Source organism: Anas platyrhynchos, chromosome 3, assembly GCF_047663525.1.
Source record: "Anas platyrhynchos isolate ZD024472 breed Pekin duck chromosome 3, IASCAAS_PekinDuck_T2T, whole genome shotgun sequence".
In the NCBI taxonomy this organism is placed as follows: Eukaryota; Metazoa; Chordata; class Aves; order Anseriformes; family Anatidae; genus Anas; species Anas platyrhynchos.
The window spans coordinates 5,442,927-5,462,632 of NC_092589.1; the positions used below are offsets into that span (position 1 = coordinate 5,442,927).

General features: G+C 37.7%; 2 protein-coding genes across 4 annotated transcripts in view; one reads left to right on the plus strand and one right to left on the minus strand.

Moving 5' to 3' along the window:
* Positions 1 to 12,362, minus strand: part of FANCL (FA complementation group L) — a 29,788-nt gene extending 17,426 nt beyond the window's left edge. Inside the window, exons 1-5 of one of the 3 annotated variants that reach the window (XM_027453269.3) lie at positions 12,142 to 12,362; positions 9,987 to 10,040; positions 8,916 to 8,976; positions 7,773 to 7,829; positions 5,401 to 5,498 (exon numbers count right to left, since the gene is read on the minus strand). In XM_027453269.3, the coding sequence (XP_027309070.1) occupies positions 5,401 to 5,498; positions 7,773 to 7,829; positions 8,916 to 8,976; positions 9,987 to 10,040; positions 12,142 to 12,254 (383 nt within the window). In that variant the 5' untranslated portion in view covers positions 12,255 to 12,362. Of the gene's footprint in view, positions 1 to 5,400; positions 5,499 to 7,772; positions 7,830 to 8,915; positions 8,996 to 9,986; positions 10,046 to 12,141 lie in introns of all 3 variants that reach the window. The other 2 variants (XM_027453267.3, XM_027453270.3) reach the window with 2 other exon arrangements.
* A 118-nt stretch (positions 12,363 to 12,480) lies between these two features.
* The window catches only part of LOC106016886 (uncharacterized), a 538,115-nt gene continuing 530,889 nt past the window's right edge, over positions 12,481 to 19,706 (plus strand). Inside the window, exons 1-2 of the mRNA XM_072035211.1 lie at positions 12,481 to 13,183; positions 16,027 to 16,162. The gene's annotated coding sequence lies outside the window, so the exon portion shown is untranslated. The remainder of the gene's footprint in view (positions 13,184 to 16,026; positions 16,163 to 19,706) is intronic.

Genomic DNA, 19,706 nt, shown 5'->3' on the forward strand with positions numbered 1-19,706 from the left:
ACTCTTATTAGTCTGTTACAAATATTAATCAGAGGAAGTCCTATATGCCAACCATTTCTGCTGTTCTAGATTTACTGCTGTTAATACACCAGTCTACAGCTTAATGCAGTCATATATCTTTGGGTTATTTACAATGTGTGTCAAGGCTCATGCTGTGGTCAGTGAGCGCTATGTTTCAGTTTTCCATCACTGGAACCTTTGACACGCACAGCATGTTCCTGTCAGCCTCTACTTATGTACACATTAAACTTCCTGTCAAATCTTTGATCCATTTCTGCAGTTTCTTACAGTATGAGACTTTTATGCTCTTGATTTGCTTTTCTCTTCAATGAAGTTCTCTTTTATTATCAATATTATTATTGTGGAAAATTCAGTGGATATTGGTTCATATTCTGAAATTGATTTTCTACAGAAAAGAGTACTGGAACAGGTACAAAATGAGTTATTTACAATGATTTGCCTTTGTTTCATGACAGTTTTACACAGTGTAAATGCACCCAAGCAAGTAGCAAGTATATACTAAATGTAAATAAGTTTTAAAACTTATGACATAATCACTGACTTTTTGTTTAAGATGTCACTGATTTGTGCTTCCCACAACAATGAAGATGAATACCATTGTAAAATACATTGTTGTATTGAAATACGTTCTGCTGAGTAGCTTCAGCAACTGCCAAAAAGGTTCAAACTTGTATTTTAAAAATATATTTATCAGTGAACTGGATATCTGGATATTTTGACATTTTTACTATACCATTCTTGTGTAAAGATAAAAAGCAGTCTAAGATTATTGCACAACTTATCACCCAGACTGATGGAAAGGCCCATCAGAGTTCAAACCAAGCATCTGCTCACTGACCTAAGTAACATTTTTTTTTTTTTTTAAACTATTACATACTAGCCCAGTCACTTTGGCCAGCATGCTGGGACAAATGGTTCTCTTTCAGCAGAAACTGGATACACAGTTGTAGAAGTCTATACAAGAAAAAGTAGACCTGCACCAAAAGACTAAAAGACATGCACATTCCCAGGCAGGAAGCGAAAAGAAGAAAATCATCTCCATGAATACACAGCCTCAATATGAGGGAACTGAAAAATACATATGGAAAAAGCTATCATGATAGTAAATAGGGAAAGAGATATTATTTCACATTTCATGCTGAATAATTTTAATGCGATATTAAATTGTCCTACAGTTTCCTGGGAGTATTTTGACACTCCTTTTTCCTACAACAGTTTAAAGAAATAGAAGTCTTGATAAAACTGCAGTCAATCAAACACAATTTATTTAGAGAGAATTATGGCATTCCTCCTCTAAGAGGACAAATCATTACTCCCACCTCTCTCAAACTTTACCTCAAAATTATATCACAAAGTTTCTTATCTTTATAAAACTAATTAATAACACACTCTTCCATCTACTGTTGCAGATGGGGTTGAGAAATGCCCAGAAAAAAAAATTCATTGCTGGTCTTCCTTCTTCTCAACAGACTGTAAAAAGCAATAAACTGCCTCCGTGGAATGAAGGAGGATTCAAATTTCCATTTAGGACAGAAAAAAAGAACTCAACAGCTCAGTGGCTACTTGTTCTGCAACATCACTCTACCAGTGTTTGGATAAGAAAAGATGAAAAAGTGAGTTCTGTAGCACTGGAGAAAGTTGGACAAGTCTGTAAAAGTCATATGAACTTCTTACGAGTGCATAATAAAAGAAGGAATTGTTTAGATAGGTGATATTTCAGCTATATAAACCTTTATTCCTCAGTAGGCTCCATCATTTTATCACGTATAAAAGAATGGAGTGACCATAAAGATGGAAAGCCTCAGTTAAATCTCCAAAGTACTGTAATTCAGCATAACACACAAATGGTATTTCATGGAGGCACATGACAAGACAGGATTCCTTGGAAAGGGAGGATGCAAAAGAAGATACATTCTATGAAAAAAACTTGGCAAGTATCAAACAGAAATCAAAATGTCATTGAGACCTGAGAAAATTTGGATCATGACTCACACACCATGGACTCCAGAGATGCTAGCAACATTTATGCACCCACGTGAGGGTAACAAGTCCTACCAATGTTTAATAGTCAAGAATCTACCTTCCTGAGGCACTGTCATGGACTCAGCTAGTGTGATTATGAGATAAAGGAAAAGCTTTTTTAGTATTACTGTTGCTTCATATGCACCCTCTCCCACCTCAACTATTTACATTTGCACCAGGATTTTTTGATCTGCTTAAAATGAAGGAAGAATTCTTCTTCGAATTCCCCAGCTGTTAGGAGGGCAGCACTTGGTGGAGGAAATTTGGTAAAACTTTAAAACTTATCCAACTAGGATTTTTGTGTCCAAGTATTTGAGTATGACACAATGTGTGCCGCACACTTAAATTAGGTCAAAGAATTATGTTTTTCATATCACAGAGGAAGTGATGTCTAATCACAGCAGCCAGCCAATTTGCAACCTCCATTACTGCTTTTACTTTCAACAGTTAGGGAGGAAAAAGGAGTAAAATCATTCCAGGTACTACATGCAATTTGTGTTTGAGAAACTTCACATATTTCTTAGATTATTCAAACACACTAAATTTGTGCTATTCTTAAAAGCTTCTTTACTCACTTCAGAGATAAGGGACTACATACTACTGCTTCGATTCTCTTTCAAACAAAAATTTTTCAAGATGAATTTGGATACAGTCAGATCTGGATTGGCTTCCAGCATGACACAAAACTCACTAGGAGAAAGCCTGGCATCCACAACAAGTCACTATTTTTTTTTTTTTCCTAAAAGGAATAATAATAAAGCCAGAGGCTTCTTAAGGTATGAGCAGTGATTGAGGCTTCCTGGCAGTAGGAAGGTTTAGTTTCTGGCTTAAAGACCATACCAACATGTTTTTAATCTGCAAACACACAGCACCTGCAACCCCAAATCAGTCTAGGTTGTAGCCTTTTCTGCAGTCCATTATATTTTTAATTAGAGGTGTAACAGGCTAATACATTTTAAATTGTCTCCTTTTTAATTAGAGGTGTAACTTGCTAATACACTTCAAGTTGTCTCTCTAGATTATCCTCCCTCCAACTCATCATAAAGCAGATACTATCCCTTATATAAAGCTTAGCCCCTTTAACAATCAACCCCCCACCCCCTAAATTAGTGACTATCACTAACACAAGTAAATCAAGAGATGTACATTTACTGAATTACAAGACTGTGCTGGACAAAAGCACAACATAAGCTGTGCGTCTACATGAAAATTATCTTGATCTAGAGAACACATTCTGTCTTAGAAGCATGCTGTCTGATAAAGCACTGAGGTGTTTTTTTAATAGCAAACTACTGAATATGTTGCATGCATAGCAAGTCAGAAATACTGTTTTTGAGATAAGCTACTAAATTGTATTTCAAAAGTGTATTATATTTAGCTATATATACAATTTATACATTCAACTATATATGTACTATATTTACATATTCAATTATAAATATAGTAAACATAATTGAAAATAAGTATATTAGTGTATGTCGATCTGTTTTGCTGGCATGGGCTTTTTCGAGGATTTTTTTTTTGGGTGTGGGGAGCAAGCAGCAGGCGTGATTCAGAACTTACTTCCCATGTGTTTAACTAATATTCTCACACTCAGGTCTGAGAAATTTGAAAAGAATAATGCATATCACTGAAAAGCTTCAGCTGATTTAACAAGGATGTTTTAAACCTTTAAATAAGTGGGTGTTCAAAGCAAATTCCCACTTAATGTTAATTACACATGATTTATTTATACAAAATTCAGGTGAGAAAACTCAAAAACTATTCTTCAACACCAGGCCTTTTTAATTTTTTATTTCATGTAGTAAAATAAACACTTGGTAAATCACTGTTGAAGACAAAGGTGAAAGTAGATTTGTCTTGTTGAAAGCTGAAAAGCAGACTTACATTCATTTTACAGCATGTAAAAACAAAAACAGAACTTCTCATTCAAAACTCTGTCTTACACAAACTTTCATCTTTGCTTATTGAAAGAAGGCACCCAAATTAATTCTATATTATCAGTAAAACTAAAAACAGCCCACGAATATGTTTCCTTCATGCCTCCCTGTATAGAAACTGCTTTCAACTCCGTAAGTCTCCTAGAGCTTCTACTAAAAGTCAGCAAAAAGAGGAAGCACTGCAGACTTCTGAAAAATTTCCACATGGACCTTAAGTACTTGACCCTGTGTTCCTTCAGGTTTCTACAAGAATCTTGTTTCCTTGTGTAGGGATGTCAAATTAAGTTTGTTCAATGAGCTTCTCTGAGGGTATACTGGACTGTGAATAATATAATCTGTTTGAATGCATTCAAGACCCTAATGAGAAGGTCCTCAGAAATTGCTATGTGTACACTTCTTTCCTCAACAAAGACAAATATCCATAATATCCATTGCTAATTTGACTTTCATTCCCATGGTATCTAAATGACAGTTGAAGTGTGGGTGAAAAGACTCACTTCTAGTTTTTAAACTTCCACTTATTTGACAGATGCTGAATTTTTACTACAGCATGTACCCTCTGAAACCTCTTCTTGAGTGCACTGAGCCTACACACCCTAGTGGCAGAATTTTGCACTCCACTTGTGCAGTAACCATCCCTCCTCAAAAGGGACACACCTCCCTCAAACACCAAACAAGGTCTCCCTGCACAGCTGAATCAAGAAAACCTTTTGGAGACTATGGAATGCTTTTCCTTAGCCCTGATTTCTTTGATCTGTTTGAATCCATCTGGGTAGCAAGAAACATGGTAAGTTTCTCTCTGGGGGTTTCAGAAACAGCTGTTTTATAGTTCTGGAATTACAGATTTCCAAGATCTCCTCTACTGTTTTTTTTTTTGTTTGTTTGTTTTTGTTAATCTAGATTTACCTTTTTGTGGATTATGTTTTCACTTTGTCTAAGGAGGCCCTCGCACTATGAAGACAAGATAAAACTGTTCTTTAAAAATTATTATAGATCTAAAAAAACCACATATGAACAGAACTTTTATAACTTAGTTATAACCGACTCCATAATCACATCACTGTTACCCTTCACTACACAACAGAAATACCCAAAATACTATAGAAGTTATGGAAAAAACTACAAATGTTTTATTGCATATGTTTACTATGCCAATAGTAATACGTCAAAGAAGAATCAATTGCTTAGTAGTAGCCTGTCACCTTTCAGCACAGTTACTTGATACTGAAAATATGCTCTCAGTTGATACAGTTTTTTTTTTTTTAAATGAAAAAAGCAGCTGTCTTTTAAAACAAGAAAGGCTTCTGAATAAGACAAATTAACTAGATAAGTTATGTTTAATATGTTGGATCCATGTATACCAAAGAACAGAATATTTTAGAGATAATCTCTAAATAAAGTAACAAAATAAACATACTTATTCCAACCCAGTATTTCTAGATCTCTGACAAGACAGGAGTAGTATTCTGGTGGTCGTTGTATATGCAGCTCTTCTGTGTTCTTTAAAGCAATTTCCTGTTTAAAAGAACATTAAAAACATCATTAAGGGAGATTTCAATATTTTTGCATCTATTTAGTCATGTGATTTTCACAATTCATTCAAAAATATTAAGCTTATGTAAAATTAACTGTACACTGCATTTGTTTTGTTATAGCCTCCAGCTAAAGCAGACAAAAGCTGTTTGGTAAATTACTTCAGATACTGCTAATGAAAACATCTGCAATTTAAAAAAAACACAGATGTTGACAACATAGTCTTCAGATGCAAATATCAAATGTGCCTCTTTTTCAAGCTAATAAATTTGAAGCCAAGCATCTTGTCTGAAAGAACATTTTAAAAGAAGGTTCTGTGAAGCCCACAGCTGTTTCCTGAGCATCACAGCCACAAAAGAAGACACATATATGAAATCCCCCATATTATCCTTAAGTAACTATATCCCACTTAACATAGTCAATCAAAAAATACTCAATTTCTCAGTTTTAATATGATAGGATCCCAGAAAAAAAGTTCTGGTATAGACACCTATCAGGTATGTTATAAAGCCTCAAAAAAGTTTTATGAAAAAGGTAACACCAGATTACAGACAAAACAAACCATGTGTTCCACATGTTCACATTGTGCTACTTGTTCTTGAGAAGTGTGCTTTGGTTAAAATTATGCTTACAGGTCATATAAAGTGAGAGCTGTTTCCAAAGCTACAGTGATTATTAATGATGACTTCCAAGAGCACCTACCAGTGCCACTCAGTCTCAGTATAGCCTTGTGCTAAAAGATGGCCCAACAATTAAAAAAAAAAAAAAAAAAAAAAAAAAAAAAAAAGAGAGAAAGGGGCAGGGAAAAGAAAAAAAACAACAAGGAAACGAGAGGATAAGAGAAGCACAGCTTAACTGACATGGAAAACACTGAAATGTCACCATGAACAGGGTTTTCTTCATTATTATTAAACTGAATTCTGCACTGAGATAAACAGTGAAAGTGAAATCATAAAATGAAAAAATGGGTATTCCAACAGGATATAATGAACAATTTTTCACTATGATGACAAAATTTTAAACTTTGAAAATAAAATAATAAAAATGTCAAGAAATTTCAAGAAAAAAATCGGTAATGCAATTAGCAAAATATTTGTTATTACAATTACTGTGACCAACTTCAAGATATCTGCTTTAGTATTTTAGATTTTGTGACACATCTTCATATAATAAGATAAACTTTATGATTTAGTTAAGAGCTAACAAATTATTTTCTGTTGTTTGTATACACAGATAATACAGAAATTACAATAAAACAAGAAGTTATAATTTAAATAAAATAAATTTTAAATAATGCCATTATATCAATCCTTTCTCCCAAGTTTGTCCTCTACTACTTTTTTTGTGTGCTCAGGTTCACTTCATGGTATGAAACACTTTACTATTTTGAATGAATTATACTTCCTCTGCAGTGTCATTTTCCGAGGTCTTATGTATCCAGGCAAATAGTCTGGAACAACTATTGTGAAATACTCCAAAACAGCACCACATAGACATTTTTATGTCTTATTCCAAGTGCCTGTGCCTGCTTCAGCATAATCCAGTTTGGCAGGAATTGAACCAGTACTGAAGAAAGGTATTCTTATTGTAGAGCAGTAGTAAAACACTAGAAAAGTATTTTTGTTGTTGTTTTGAATAAAACTTAATGTTTTATTTTTAAGTTAAGTAGGCTGTAAGCAAGTATTCTTTGCATAGAACTCTTGTATAATATTTTAGCAACAGACATGAAATGGTCAGTTTCACGCTGTTAACTGAAGACTTTGCTCCTCTTCTAAACCCAGATTAGGAACTCTTAACAGAAAATACACAGAAATCTCTGCAATATTAAAGTTTTCTACATTTATTCATCAAGTTCTCACAATGGTGAAAACACACTGAGCAATCCACTGATAGCGTGTGATCCCCTTGTACTATTATATGCCCCCTTTTTTAAAAAAACAAAACAAAAAAACATCTGGACAACACCAAGAATTCCAAGAAAATCATTATAAAGAGGCTAGCTCTATACTGAACATATTGAGATCACTTGCCCAAATCTTATCTTTTTCTGCAACAGTCCAATTCCCAAAGAGTACAGTAGCTTAAAATCTTAAAAGGATATTTATACAAGCATTATGTGAACAGCATACATACATAATCCCCTATGAAAAAAAAATATATATCCATCCATTAAATGGTAAACTGAAAAAAAAAATCATAGTAAAACCTAAAGCTATGACAACAACCCTTCTCCCACATACATGTTCTGTCACTTACCAAAATAGTTTTCAGCTCCACCATAAAACTGACAAGATCTGGACAGCTGTGCAGCCTCTGGAGGAAACAGAAGAACAGAGCATTAGTGCATTTTCATCTCTTAACTTGTAATGGTAAATAATTTCCATCTAAAATTTCCATCTTCTTTTCTGGTATCATCAAGGTAAAAGAAAGAAAAAAAAAAAACAATACAGCAATTAAAGAACAAAACTCCCAGAGCACAGGGAACTTCAGTGAAAATTTTCTGCCACCTTTGTCAAGTAATGTCACGTAACATTTATACAGTTTGTGAAGACTTCACACTTCATGTATTTACAAAGACATATATGAAGACTTCAGTCTTCATCAGTGAGAACAGAGGCTTTTGCATCACTCAGAATGGTTTTTGGTTAAGTTTTCTTTAAGAACTCTCCAGAGCCATTTGCTTTCAGATGCTGCAGAGGTTTAACGGATCCCTATCCATCTTCAAATGCAACAGATATTTACACTTCAATTTCTTCAGCTCTCTACCTTTGGTTACTCTGTAGTCACAACTCTTGTTCTACAAAGGTCAGTGAGATAGTTTCTCAACCTGCACATGTGGCAAAGATGCCTTCTTAAAAACAAAGTATTCTTCATGACTGGAGTGCTGTTGTATCCTTGCTCTAAAGTTTCATGTGGACACAGAGATTTAACTTAGATTTCTTGACTGCCTACAACAAAGAACAAGCTGGATAAATCCATAATTCATGTGATTTCTCGTCCACGTATTATGAATAGTTTATAAGGAATTCTATACATCGACTTATGTAAAAAAAGTAGAAAAAAATCTGTTTCTAATTGAGATGCTAAAGAAAATCCCCGTAAGATGTAATCTGCAATTTATTAAAAAAATTATTCTATCCTAATCTTCAAAAAAACAAAACAAAACAAAAAAAAAAAAAAAAACACACCACTGCTAAAAAATTTAAATGTAAGTATCTTCTAAATACTATCGATATCGATTCACATTAGCCTGCAAATACTCAGGCATTTCAAAATAGCAAATCTTGGCTATACAGCAAAACGAGAATTCTTTAACACTTAAAATAGGTGCATGAGTACTAGCTTTTTACAATCGTTATACATATCCATTTAACAGAATCGGTTTTAAATGTAGCATACCTGCTTTAAAATATGCTGATATCCATGCAGTATCTTCTTTAGTTGCCAGCTACACTCTATCCTAGACAAACAAAAGAAAACTGCAAAGAAAACTTTGTATTCATTTTAAATTAACAGTACATGATTTTTAGAAAGGATCAGAAAGTCTGGTGTCCAACAACATAGTTTTTTTCTTTAAAAACCACAAAGGAAGTAAACAATACTTTCAAATTTCTTTGAGCACTCGTATTCAAAGTTATTTAAAGTTTTCAAATGTCAATACCCAAGGCCCATTAAAAATTAAGCAGACATTTACCTATAAAAACCTCTATTCTTTGCTGAAAACAACAACATAATTCTTGCAAGCTAATATGACTTCATAAAATGTACCAATATTTAAAAATGGTATCCTGAAAATGTCAAAGTTACCTATAATGCAGTTTTAACTACCTGACCTAGAATGTAATTAAGCTGTCTAATACCACAACAGTTCAGTTTACAGCAGTCTGGCCTAGGCAGAAGCACACAATACAAAGATAAAGATGAATGCATGCCTAAATGCATGCATGTCTACACACAATCCCCTCCCAAGACCCCCAACATCACTCTGACAAACAATCCCACCACTAAGAACGGGGGTTTTAAAGTTCAGTAACAGGGTATTAACCAGAAAAAAATAAATAAGGTTAGTGCAGCTTTTTTTTAAATTCAAGTAAGTCATTGCTTTAATTTATAACTTTGCACTGAATGTTCTGTTTCCCAAATGGTGACATATAAATAGTCTGATTTAAATGAGCATTTCCCCCAAGTACATTGGTTTATATATAAATATAACCAATTAATTCCAACAGGTCTCAAACTTAATTAACAACAAAATATTTTGATGTGGGCAACACTTATTATCAGCGTTTATTAACACTGATGCTATACAATTTTGTTGCAAGGTTAAGTTGAAACCAGTAAAAATTAATTGCCAACACTCATACCGGGAAAAAAATACTAATTCAATTTCATATCCATCACTGCTTTTATCAAAATAAGCTTGGTTTCATATCTCCTTACACATTTTTTTTCTCTGTGAAACTATCTTACCTTGCATCTTTCAGTTGATGATCTACTGGTAGCAGTATCCGGATATGGAAGTCTCTACCCTTAAAAATAAGCACTTAGTTAATAGGAAGGCAAGCAAAGAAAAATAGACACTTGATGGGAGTATTCCCCATAGTATCAACTATTAAGCAAGAAAGTTTCTCTTGTCTGACTTGCAGGAATATTATTCAGAATTTCTCCATTTAGAAAAAAAGCAGCATGAGTGACAGGTAGGAATAATCCTGTTTTTAATTCTGAAGTTGAAATACTCTTGACCTCTGCAACTCACAATACTCAGTAAGAACTCTTCAGCACATTGCATTTCATAAAGCAAAAATAATAAGCTTTAGAATAAAAACACGATCCAAATGTGGACAAAACCAAGAAATATACTTTAAGCCAAGTCATTATGAAGTATATGAAAGTCTGTCTTTGACTCAAGTAAAAGAGCAAACACTTACCACAGAAGTACTACACTAAAAAAGAACTCGGGCACTGATTCACAAAACATTTTCTACAAGGATTTAGAAACTGTAAACTTAACTATGTTATGTTTCGTTGCAACTATGTTAACTACATTAATACATTTTTCTTGTTAGTGCAATCCTTATGATGCAGCCCCTAAACACCATCCACTTGTATTTTCAGTAATTATCCTGATTTGTGATCCTCCCTCTACTTTGTTACAGTATGATCAAAATAGGACTGAAAGAAAGAAGGTTTGAGAGGGTTTAACACCTCCCTGAAGTGAAGAAGACACTTATCCTAAAACTTTTATTTCAGGGCATTTCATCTCAGTGTACCTTGAATTACACGTACAGACTCTTGAGATTTGTCCAGCAGAAAGGCATGAACAACAGGTTCCCTGTTATGATAAAATGACCAGTTCTCTAATGTTTTATCTCCGCTTCACGGGAGACAGTATTGAAGGCCTTGCTAACATCCTCCTGAAGAAGGACAAGCTGAGCAGAGCAGACAGTGAGGTGGCCTGAAAGGTGGCACAAGTGCCACCAGGCAGGACTGAGTCCAGCTGGAAGCCAGGGATAGTGATGCGCACCAGGGGTCAGTCCTGGGGCCAGCACCATTTAACCTTCGGTAGTGACCTGAGCGACAGAGCAGGGCACACTCGGCAAGTCTGCAGAGGCCAGAAAATTTGATAGAGCAATTGATACATGATGTGGTCATGCTACCATGCAGAGGGATGCGACAGGTTAGGGAAACGAGGTGATGGGAACCTCACAGACTTAACAAATGAAAGTGACAAGTCCTTTAGCAGGAGAGGATTTAAACCCATGCACTGATACATCGGAGAGGCTGACCAGCTAGAGAGGTCCCAGCAGACACCACACCGACCCTGTGCCAAAGGGACTCCTGCACTGTGTCAGGTCAAGGAGGGCAATGCCTCCCCTCTGCTCGGCAATGGGAGCAGCCCCTGGAGCACTGGGTCCTCAGCTGCACCCCCAGTACAAGAGGGACAGAGGCATATTGGAGCTAGTCCAGGGAAGAGCAGTGAAGGTGATTGAAGAGCCAGAAGTATCTCTCAAACAAGAAGCTGTGAGAGCTGGGACTGTTTAGACCAGTGAAGGAAAAGGATGAAATTTGCCAGTAAGTACAAACACCCGAGGAAGGAGGAGTAAGGAAAGTGCAGGCAGGCTCTTCTGAGTGATGCACACTGAAAGGATGACAGGCAGCGGGTAGAAGTTGAAATACAGGAAGTCTCACTTAAATGAAATGAAAAAAAATATTAGCAGTAAGGGTAGTGAAATGCTGGAACAGGCTGCCTGGGAGACTGTGAAATCTCTACACTTAGGGTTACTCAGGAAACAGATGTACAAGTGCTCCAAAAAGCAAACGCAACCCGCTCCAGGACGCTGCTGGAGGACTTTCTGAGGCCTCTTCCAGCCTCATCCTCCCTGCGATCCTCATCGCCAAAAACAAATTATCTGCCTCAGAGATCTCCCCGGCACATCAACACACGCTCCCCAGACGTTAAAAGCGAGGCTTTCCTGAGGGCTGCCCGCACTGCTGCGCTCCGGAGCGTGCAAGCGTGCCGCTGCCCAGCTCCTGACTTTTATTTTCACTTCTTCCCCTCAAACCCTGCCCGAGCTTCCCGCCCGGGGCCGTGCCCGCTCTCCTCACGGCCGCCGAGCCGCGGTACCTGCGCGGTGACGAAGCCCTCGTAGGCCGTCCCGTCGCGCTTCTGAGGCAGCAGCAGCGGGCACTGCCGGAGCAGAGCCGCCGAGCCCGCCATATCGCGCCGTGTCGCCTCATATCGCCTCATATCGCCCCGTATCGCGCCGCGCCGCCGCCGCCGTTCGAACGCGGCCGCCGCCGGCAGCGCCCCGCCCCCCGCACGGCGCAGGCGCCACACGGGGAAAGGGGGGGGGGGGGGGGGGAAATAGAGGGGGAAGGCGGCGCACGCGCCGGCGTTTGGGCGGGAAGGGCCGTTGGGCCGCTGAGGGGAGCCCGGCGCTGAGGGGGGCGGCGTCGTGGCGGAGCAGCCCGCGGTGCCGCCCGAGACAGGCGAGGCGAGGCGAGGGGGCAGTTTGAGGTTTTTTGTACGTATTTCGAGAGATCCGAAGGCCTCACGGAAAGCTCAAGCTGTGGAGAAGTGCAGAAGGCTCAGCCAGGTGTCGGGGAGGCGGTGTTAGCGGGAGCTCGGATGCTCCAGGCCCAGGGAAGGAGAAGTGGCTGCGAGGTTTTTCTCTGACAGCTGATAGAATCGTAGAACTATAGAATGTTCCGAGTTGGAAGGGACCCATAAGAATCGAGTCCAACTCCCGGCACCGCACAGGTCTACCCCAAACTTTAGACCACGTGACTAAGCGCACAGTCCAAATGCTTCTTAAACTCTGACAGGCTTGGTGCAGAGACTGCTTCCCCAGGGAGCCTGTTCCAGTGTGCGACCACCCTCTCGGTGAAGAACCCCCTCCTGATGTCCAGCCTAAACCTCCCCTGCCTCAGCTTGACACCATTCCCTCAGTCCTATCACTGGTGACTAAGGAGAAAAGATCAGCGCCTTCCCCTCCAGTCCATCTTGTGAGGAAGCTGTGGACTGCGATGAGGTCTCCCCTCAGCCACTCCACACACGTTTTCCCCTCTATGCCCTTCACCATCTTTGTCGCCCTCCTCTGGACGCTCTCCAACAGTTTTACATCCTTTCTGTACTGTGGTGCCCAGAACTGCACACAGTAATCAAGGTGAGGCTGCACCAGCTCAGAGCAGAGCGGGACAATCCCTTCCCTCAACCGACTAGCAATGCCATGCTTGATGCACCCCAGGATCCGGTTAGCCTTCCTGGCTGCCAGGGCACACTGCTGGCTTATATTCAACTTGCTGTCAACCACAACCCCCAGATCCCTCTCTGTGGGGCTGCTCTCCAGCATCTCGTTGCCCAGTCTGTATGTCAGCTGGCAGCGGCTCTCTTCCTGCAGGGCTGGGAGAGAAGTGAAAGAAGTGTTTGTACCCCTAGGTCTGGGGCCCTTACCTTGGGAGAGCTGTACGTGGGGGTAGCTTGGAAATAAATCTGTGAAAAGGGGTCATGATTTGAACTCCCTTCATTCGTACAGCTTTGTAGTGGCTATTAGAAATCCTGCCACTATGTGAGGGCAAGGAATGAAGATGAGGCTTTGCTTGTTCATTTGAGATAGATGTTAAAAATCGGTTTTATTCCTTCTGTATGCTGGCAAACTGCCAGTCCTTTATGTAAATTCTCCCAATGATTTGCCTGAGCATCAGGTGTACTGCGCACAAACAGAGAGGTGGAAGCAGGATCCCAAGATTCGCCATTTAAATTCTTTGCAGTAAATGTTTTAAGAATGTGTGCTAATGAAAGGTTATAACGTATGCTGGTTAACACAGTTTTACATTTTGCAAGTGTCACCGATCAGTTCCAGACTTTCAGCAAATTATCAGTTACTGAGAAAGATGTGTTCTAGCAGTTCAGTTCTTTGTAAGAACAAGGGGTTGCTCTGGTGGTCATTTTTTCTTCTCTTTCAGAGAACTCTGAACAATGTGTGATTCAGTTAGCAAATCAAGAAAAAAAAAGAAGTTTTGAGTATATGCACAAACAGGTTTTAAATACCATAACGTTAATCTGTATGCCCATAGTTTGCTCCTTAAAGCAGTTCATATCCATTTTTCTACCCAGCGTGGCTCACCTCAAGCGTTTAAGTTAATGCTTCGTAGTTAATAAATAATACAAAGGATGCAATTAACTTTATTTTGATCAAAATATTTATTGAGCTGTTTTATCTCAATATCTATTATACTAGAAATTACCTTATTTAGTTGGAAATATGTCTATGCTTTACCAAGTACAAAGATTTCTTAATTACACCAAATGCAAAACAGAAGACAATTTTTTTTGTCCTTTTGGCCATGTTTATCTTAGTGTCTAACATTAAAAGAAATGTCAAGCTCCTCTAGCCAAGTGCAATTACTGATTAATATGTCTAAATAAAACAAAATATAATATCAGAACCTAAAGTTATATTAGTACAGGGATCCAGAGAGCAATTACAATCATTAACTTCCTCTGAGTATACGTTACACTTTTCTTGTAAAAAGCAGTTTAGCCTACGAGAAGCATCATGTTACTTTGATCTGGAACACAGTCCTTAGCATTTTTAAATCAGGAAAGTAACAAGATAACAGCAAGAAAGATGTATGACAGATACCCTTCTTACAGCAAAGGAGTCCGGGTTTGATCTTGCAGCCACAGGTCACCTTTGCTAATCTGATTACAATCATTGTTTCCCTGAAGAATCATAAACGATATTTTTTTTTTTTGTCTATTCAAATACAGTATTCAGCCAATTAATATTATTAGGAATAATCAAAAAAGGACTTAAGTGACAAAATATGCAGTATGAAGACCAAACACTTGAAAGCAATAATTTCTGAATATTTAATGGGCTAGGTTTTGCTAGTAAAATTATCCCACAAACAGAGACAGCAAGTATGTTCACAAAAGATAATTCATGCAAAACCACTTAGTAACCTAAGAAAATGACATGATTTCCATGAATTATTTTTAAGTTTAATTTTGTTTTATCTAATGATATTACGAAAGGCAAGAAAATAACAGTGCATTACTCTCCACATTAGTATCTCCATCATAAACCAATCAATTTTACAAGATGCAAAATTGCTAATACTGTTATTGCTGTCCTTCATCATATCTCAGTGTCATTTTATTTGTATTGCCCCTAAGATATGACCTGTGTATATCCCCACCTTTTTCCACAAGTCCCCTGAGTGACAGAATCTCATCCTAATCCCATTTCCATTTAGATGTTACAGAAAAGCATTGTAGACCTCAGAGGGAGTAAGTAATCATAATGGAAAGATAATAATATGTTTATGAAATCTGGATTTTATAATAGCAAATTGAAAAATTACAATAGTATTTGAAGCCACTGAAGGTCGATGTTACTAAGAGTGTAAAGCTGTCAATCAAGTGTTTTCAAACTTTCACAGTTCAGGCTGTATTTTAGTACACAATTGTTTCAGAGAGCACCTCTCTGCTGCTACCTGGTGACCATGTAAATCTGGTGGCAACAGTTGTAATGATGCCTTTTTCACTGAAGTCAGAACAACTCGATAGTCTAAAAGCTATGCCAGAAGCATAAGTATCTGTATCTGATCAGAACCCACTGAGGAATGGTGAAACTTAACCAAGGTCCTAGACAAAAAACTAGTATTTAAACTCCATCCTCAGTGGACTAAGGGGTTTCCCTGTCTTGAACTTCAGTTTTTCACTGCTTGAAAGCACACCGCAGACACGGTAGCAGCTATTGGGACTAGATTGAACTTTCTGTGACAAACCCGTCAGGCTGTGTTTGTGATTTGAAAGAGGTTTTCTTGTACATCTCCAGCTGAATGGCTGGCCCATTGTTGTAAAAGATACTTCTGTCCCTTCACCCTGTTCCTGGCCATGAATCCCCTTCTCACCTACACCCATTCCCGTTCCTGATTTCCTTGTAAACTGGATTTGTTTGCTGATCAAAAACTGATCGCTTTTTTCATGAATTTGTTTTAGGCTGGCCTGGCTTGCTGAAGCTGCGATGCAAGCACTAGAGCTGACGTGAAGAAAGCATCAGGAGGACAAATCCACAATCTGCACTACTCTCTTTGGAAATAGCGAGGTCTTAGATCAGCCACTAAGAAGAGTCCAGGTAAGAACCACCAGGCTTCCCATAACACCACAGTCCTAACACGCTGCCTGTTATTGGCAGTTTGCACGTATCCCCCTTGCTTTGTTTTATGCACAAAATTTTTGCTACAAAATATTTCTAGTGATTAGTGTAGAGTTGTCCTACGTTATACTTTATTTCAGGGTATTTAAAATCATTGTACATGGTTAAGTAAGCAGTGGATATATTAAAATGTCTTAGGTCTAGAGGGCTATCAAAGCTCAAATTCATCTTCGTACATATATACAAAATCTTGGCACTCTGTTTGGCAGATGACCCAGTGAAATGACTGATGTATAAACATTAATGCATTCACATAAATTAACTTCTGTGCATAAAGTACAGACACTTTAAGCTCAATTCCATCGTCTCGAATTGTACAAATACTCCCTTTGCAGGCAGTGGCAACACCAGAAGTTGAAGCCAATCCATATGTTGTATTGATTCTAAAGACATAAGAGTATACAGTTAATCCCTTTCCAACCTTGCAGAGCACAAACTGTTGGAGATCTTCCAAGCAGCCAGATGAAAGTTGCCTTTCAGAACCAGGGAATGTATGTTGTTAGCGATTCCAAAAGATTCTGGGCCAAAATCTGGCCTTGCTTTTGTAGGTGTCAACTGAGAATATTTCAGTGGAGGTGTATATATATATGCCAATGTAAATACAAAACTGATCATTATGTTGCAAGACAGGGTCTAATGCTGATGTCCTAAGAAAATCAAATTGTAGATGAAAACATTGCATTGTACCAGCTAGAAGTTTATAACCCCCAAAATATTTGACAGACACTTCATGATAGCTTTGATCCAGTTCAGAATCCTCAGATTGCAGTGTAGCTGAATCAAAGCAGCACTGAGGTTGAAGTGTTAGTAAATGACTTTGTATTCCTATTGTGTTAAGATGCATTGTTGACTTGCTATGTCCCAACCCTAGCGTCCATTGTGATCAGTGTTTTCTAGCACAATAAGATAAAAATGCTAATATTATCCAAAATGAGCATGGTCATGAAGACAGAGACATACCACTGATCATCATTTGTCTATATCTTCAAGGCTTCTTCACAGTGAGTTCAGAAAGCTTACATAATGAAAGCAAATTTTTAAGTGAAATTAAGTGTTTTTATAGATTTCAAGGTGAAATAAGGATGCAAAACAAAGGCTGTAAATTTATATGCTTCTTTAAAATCATTCTGTATTCCCCTTTTGTTGGTATGTGCAAGTATACCAAACACTAATTTTAAGAACACTAAGGTCAGAAATGTTGCGTAGTATATTACAGATGTCCTTAATTACATGTAATTCTTGAACCATTTGAAAGAGTTGCCTGAAAACTCACAGAAAATGCAGCCATTTTTCATGGATAGAAGTCTATAAATCAGGGCAAATCCATTCTGTGTCTGAGAAAGAAACTTGAATACTTACTATTCTGTCTAAATTTTGAGTTGAATGTGATCAGGGCCTTAGAAATTCGTTGTATCTGCATATGTACCTTAGGAAGAAATGTAGTGTTTGTCTTTTTCAAGCCAGTATATGTGATTCTAGTGCTTTTATGGAAACCAAAAAGTTTACATTATCCACTTTATTACATTCAGATTTATAATAGTTTTAAGTAAATGCATAAGGAGAGCAGACTATAAAAGTAGAGAGAATACTGTGCAGAAATTAGAAAGAAAAAAAGAAAAATACATAATGTATGATGTAAAAAGCAACAGATAAAGAAAATTAAAAGGATTTTACTAGAGAAAAACAATTTCATTTTATTGTAAAGCTCTAAATGAATAAAATAAAGTCTTTGAATGTGAAGATGATTAAAAAGACAAAATCATTAGCTAAAGATATTTACAAGTTTAGACTTTCATTTTGATTGTAATTTTAATTAGCTGGACACTGGGGGGGATGAAAATGAAAGCCTACATCATCTACTTACTCTTTAAATTGCATTCCACCTTAATTTTCTGCTCTTCAGTTCTTAATTTTCCTCTATTTTTGTTCTAAGTAATCCGGTTATCAGAACAAAGTGATTTTCTCTCAGCCAGGTTTAACGTTCAGTGTTTGAGTCTGTGAACCAAAAGTTCACCCCACTGCTTCAATTTTTATTCTTTCAATAGCAGAAACTCTCCAGGAAACTTTTCCAGTCTTTTGTCTGTACAGCAGGGTTCTTTATGTACACATGACAGTTATGTAGCTAATAACAAAGGATTCTATTTTAAAAATAATTACATTCCATTTACACAGTTTCCCACAGAATTTACTCATAAAATGCAGGATGCACCAAAAGATTAAATGCCATTTTCCTGTTCATTAAAGCCATTTTTCTAAATGTAACTGAGTTATTTGCTTTTTTGTCTTGGAAGAACCACATACCCAAGAAGTGGTTAGAGTCAGTTTATTCTTAAACAAAAGAGCTAATTACATTTAGGGTGTGTTTGCAGCGTACATTTAACTTGCAGATTTGTATCCTAATCCCAGTATGTGGCCAGATACTCCTTTCTGAGACAGCAGTGCTGGATGCTGAGGTCATTGTTGACCTCTGACTGTCCTTTCTATGCCAAAATGGGCTTCCTCAAGTGGTTTGTCTAGGTGAAGAAACACAGTGGATCCTACTTCTGGCAAAGCCATCCAAATTGTTTTAAATATTTGATTAAAGTGATTGAAGAAGATTATGATGCCTTTTCCAAAAAACTCTGGAAACAGAAATCCAGAGCTGAGATAGGTGCTGCAGGTGTGTGAGCAAGTCTAGTTAGCATGTGAATGTCTGTCTATATGAAGGGCTCCTCACTGTTTTTGCCTTCCCCTGAACACTTTCTGTTGTCCAGTAACATGGGATTCTTCTGCAAGTTGACTTGTAGGACGACTTGTTTTGGCCCACAAGGAAGAGCTGTGGAAAGGGCATAAAGGGCCTATTAACACGTTAGGGTGTTAATGTGCACTGAAAATAGGTTTTACAGAAGAGGGAGCAAACCTGTATTTCAGCCCATGACCTAGCCAGATTAGCTGATCTGAGCTAGAAGTATCTATACTGCAACTGATGTTTTCTTTTAAAGGTCAGCAGAGGAGTTAATACTTTTTTTCAGTAAGTACTCGCTCCTTTCCAAATAATTCCTCTTAGGAACAATTCAGTCCTGAGAGTTGTTATATACTGTTATTATAGGACATGATTAGTTTTGGCTGGCTAAAAAACAGCAAGCATAGTTTGATCTTGACAAGATCATTTCGTCTCATTGTTTAAAAGCAGTTCAGTCACAGGCCCCAATTTCAGGGAAGAACACAGATAGTCACTCAGGCCCTTTCTGGGAGAGGGTTTACACTGAATATATAAAACCTTCAGTGCAACCTACAAATAAGCTCTCTTTTTAGTGTCATTTTAGTTCAGATCAACAATGTGCTTTTGAAGCAAATCTCTGATCATCCCTATATTCTGTACTTTGATTCACATCATGGTGTGGAAGCACATGAACTAAATACCCTTTGGATTAAACTCAAGTAGACCGTGCTGTGATGCACCCTAGATGCAAATGAGCATTCA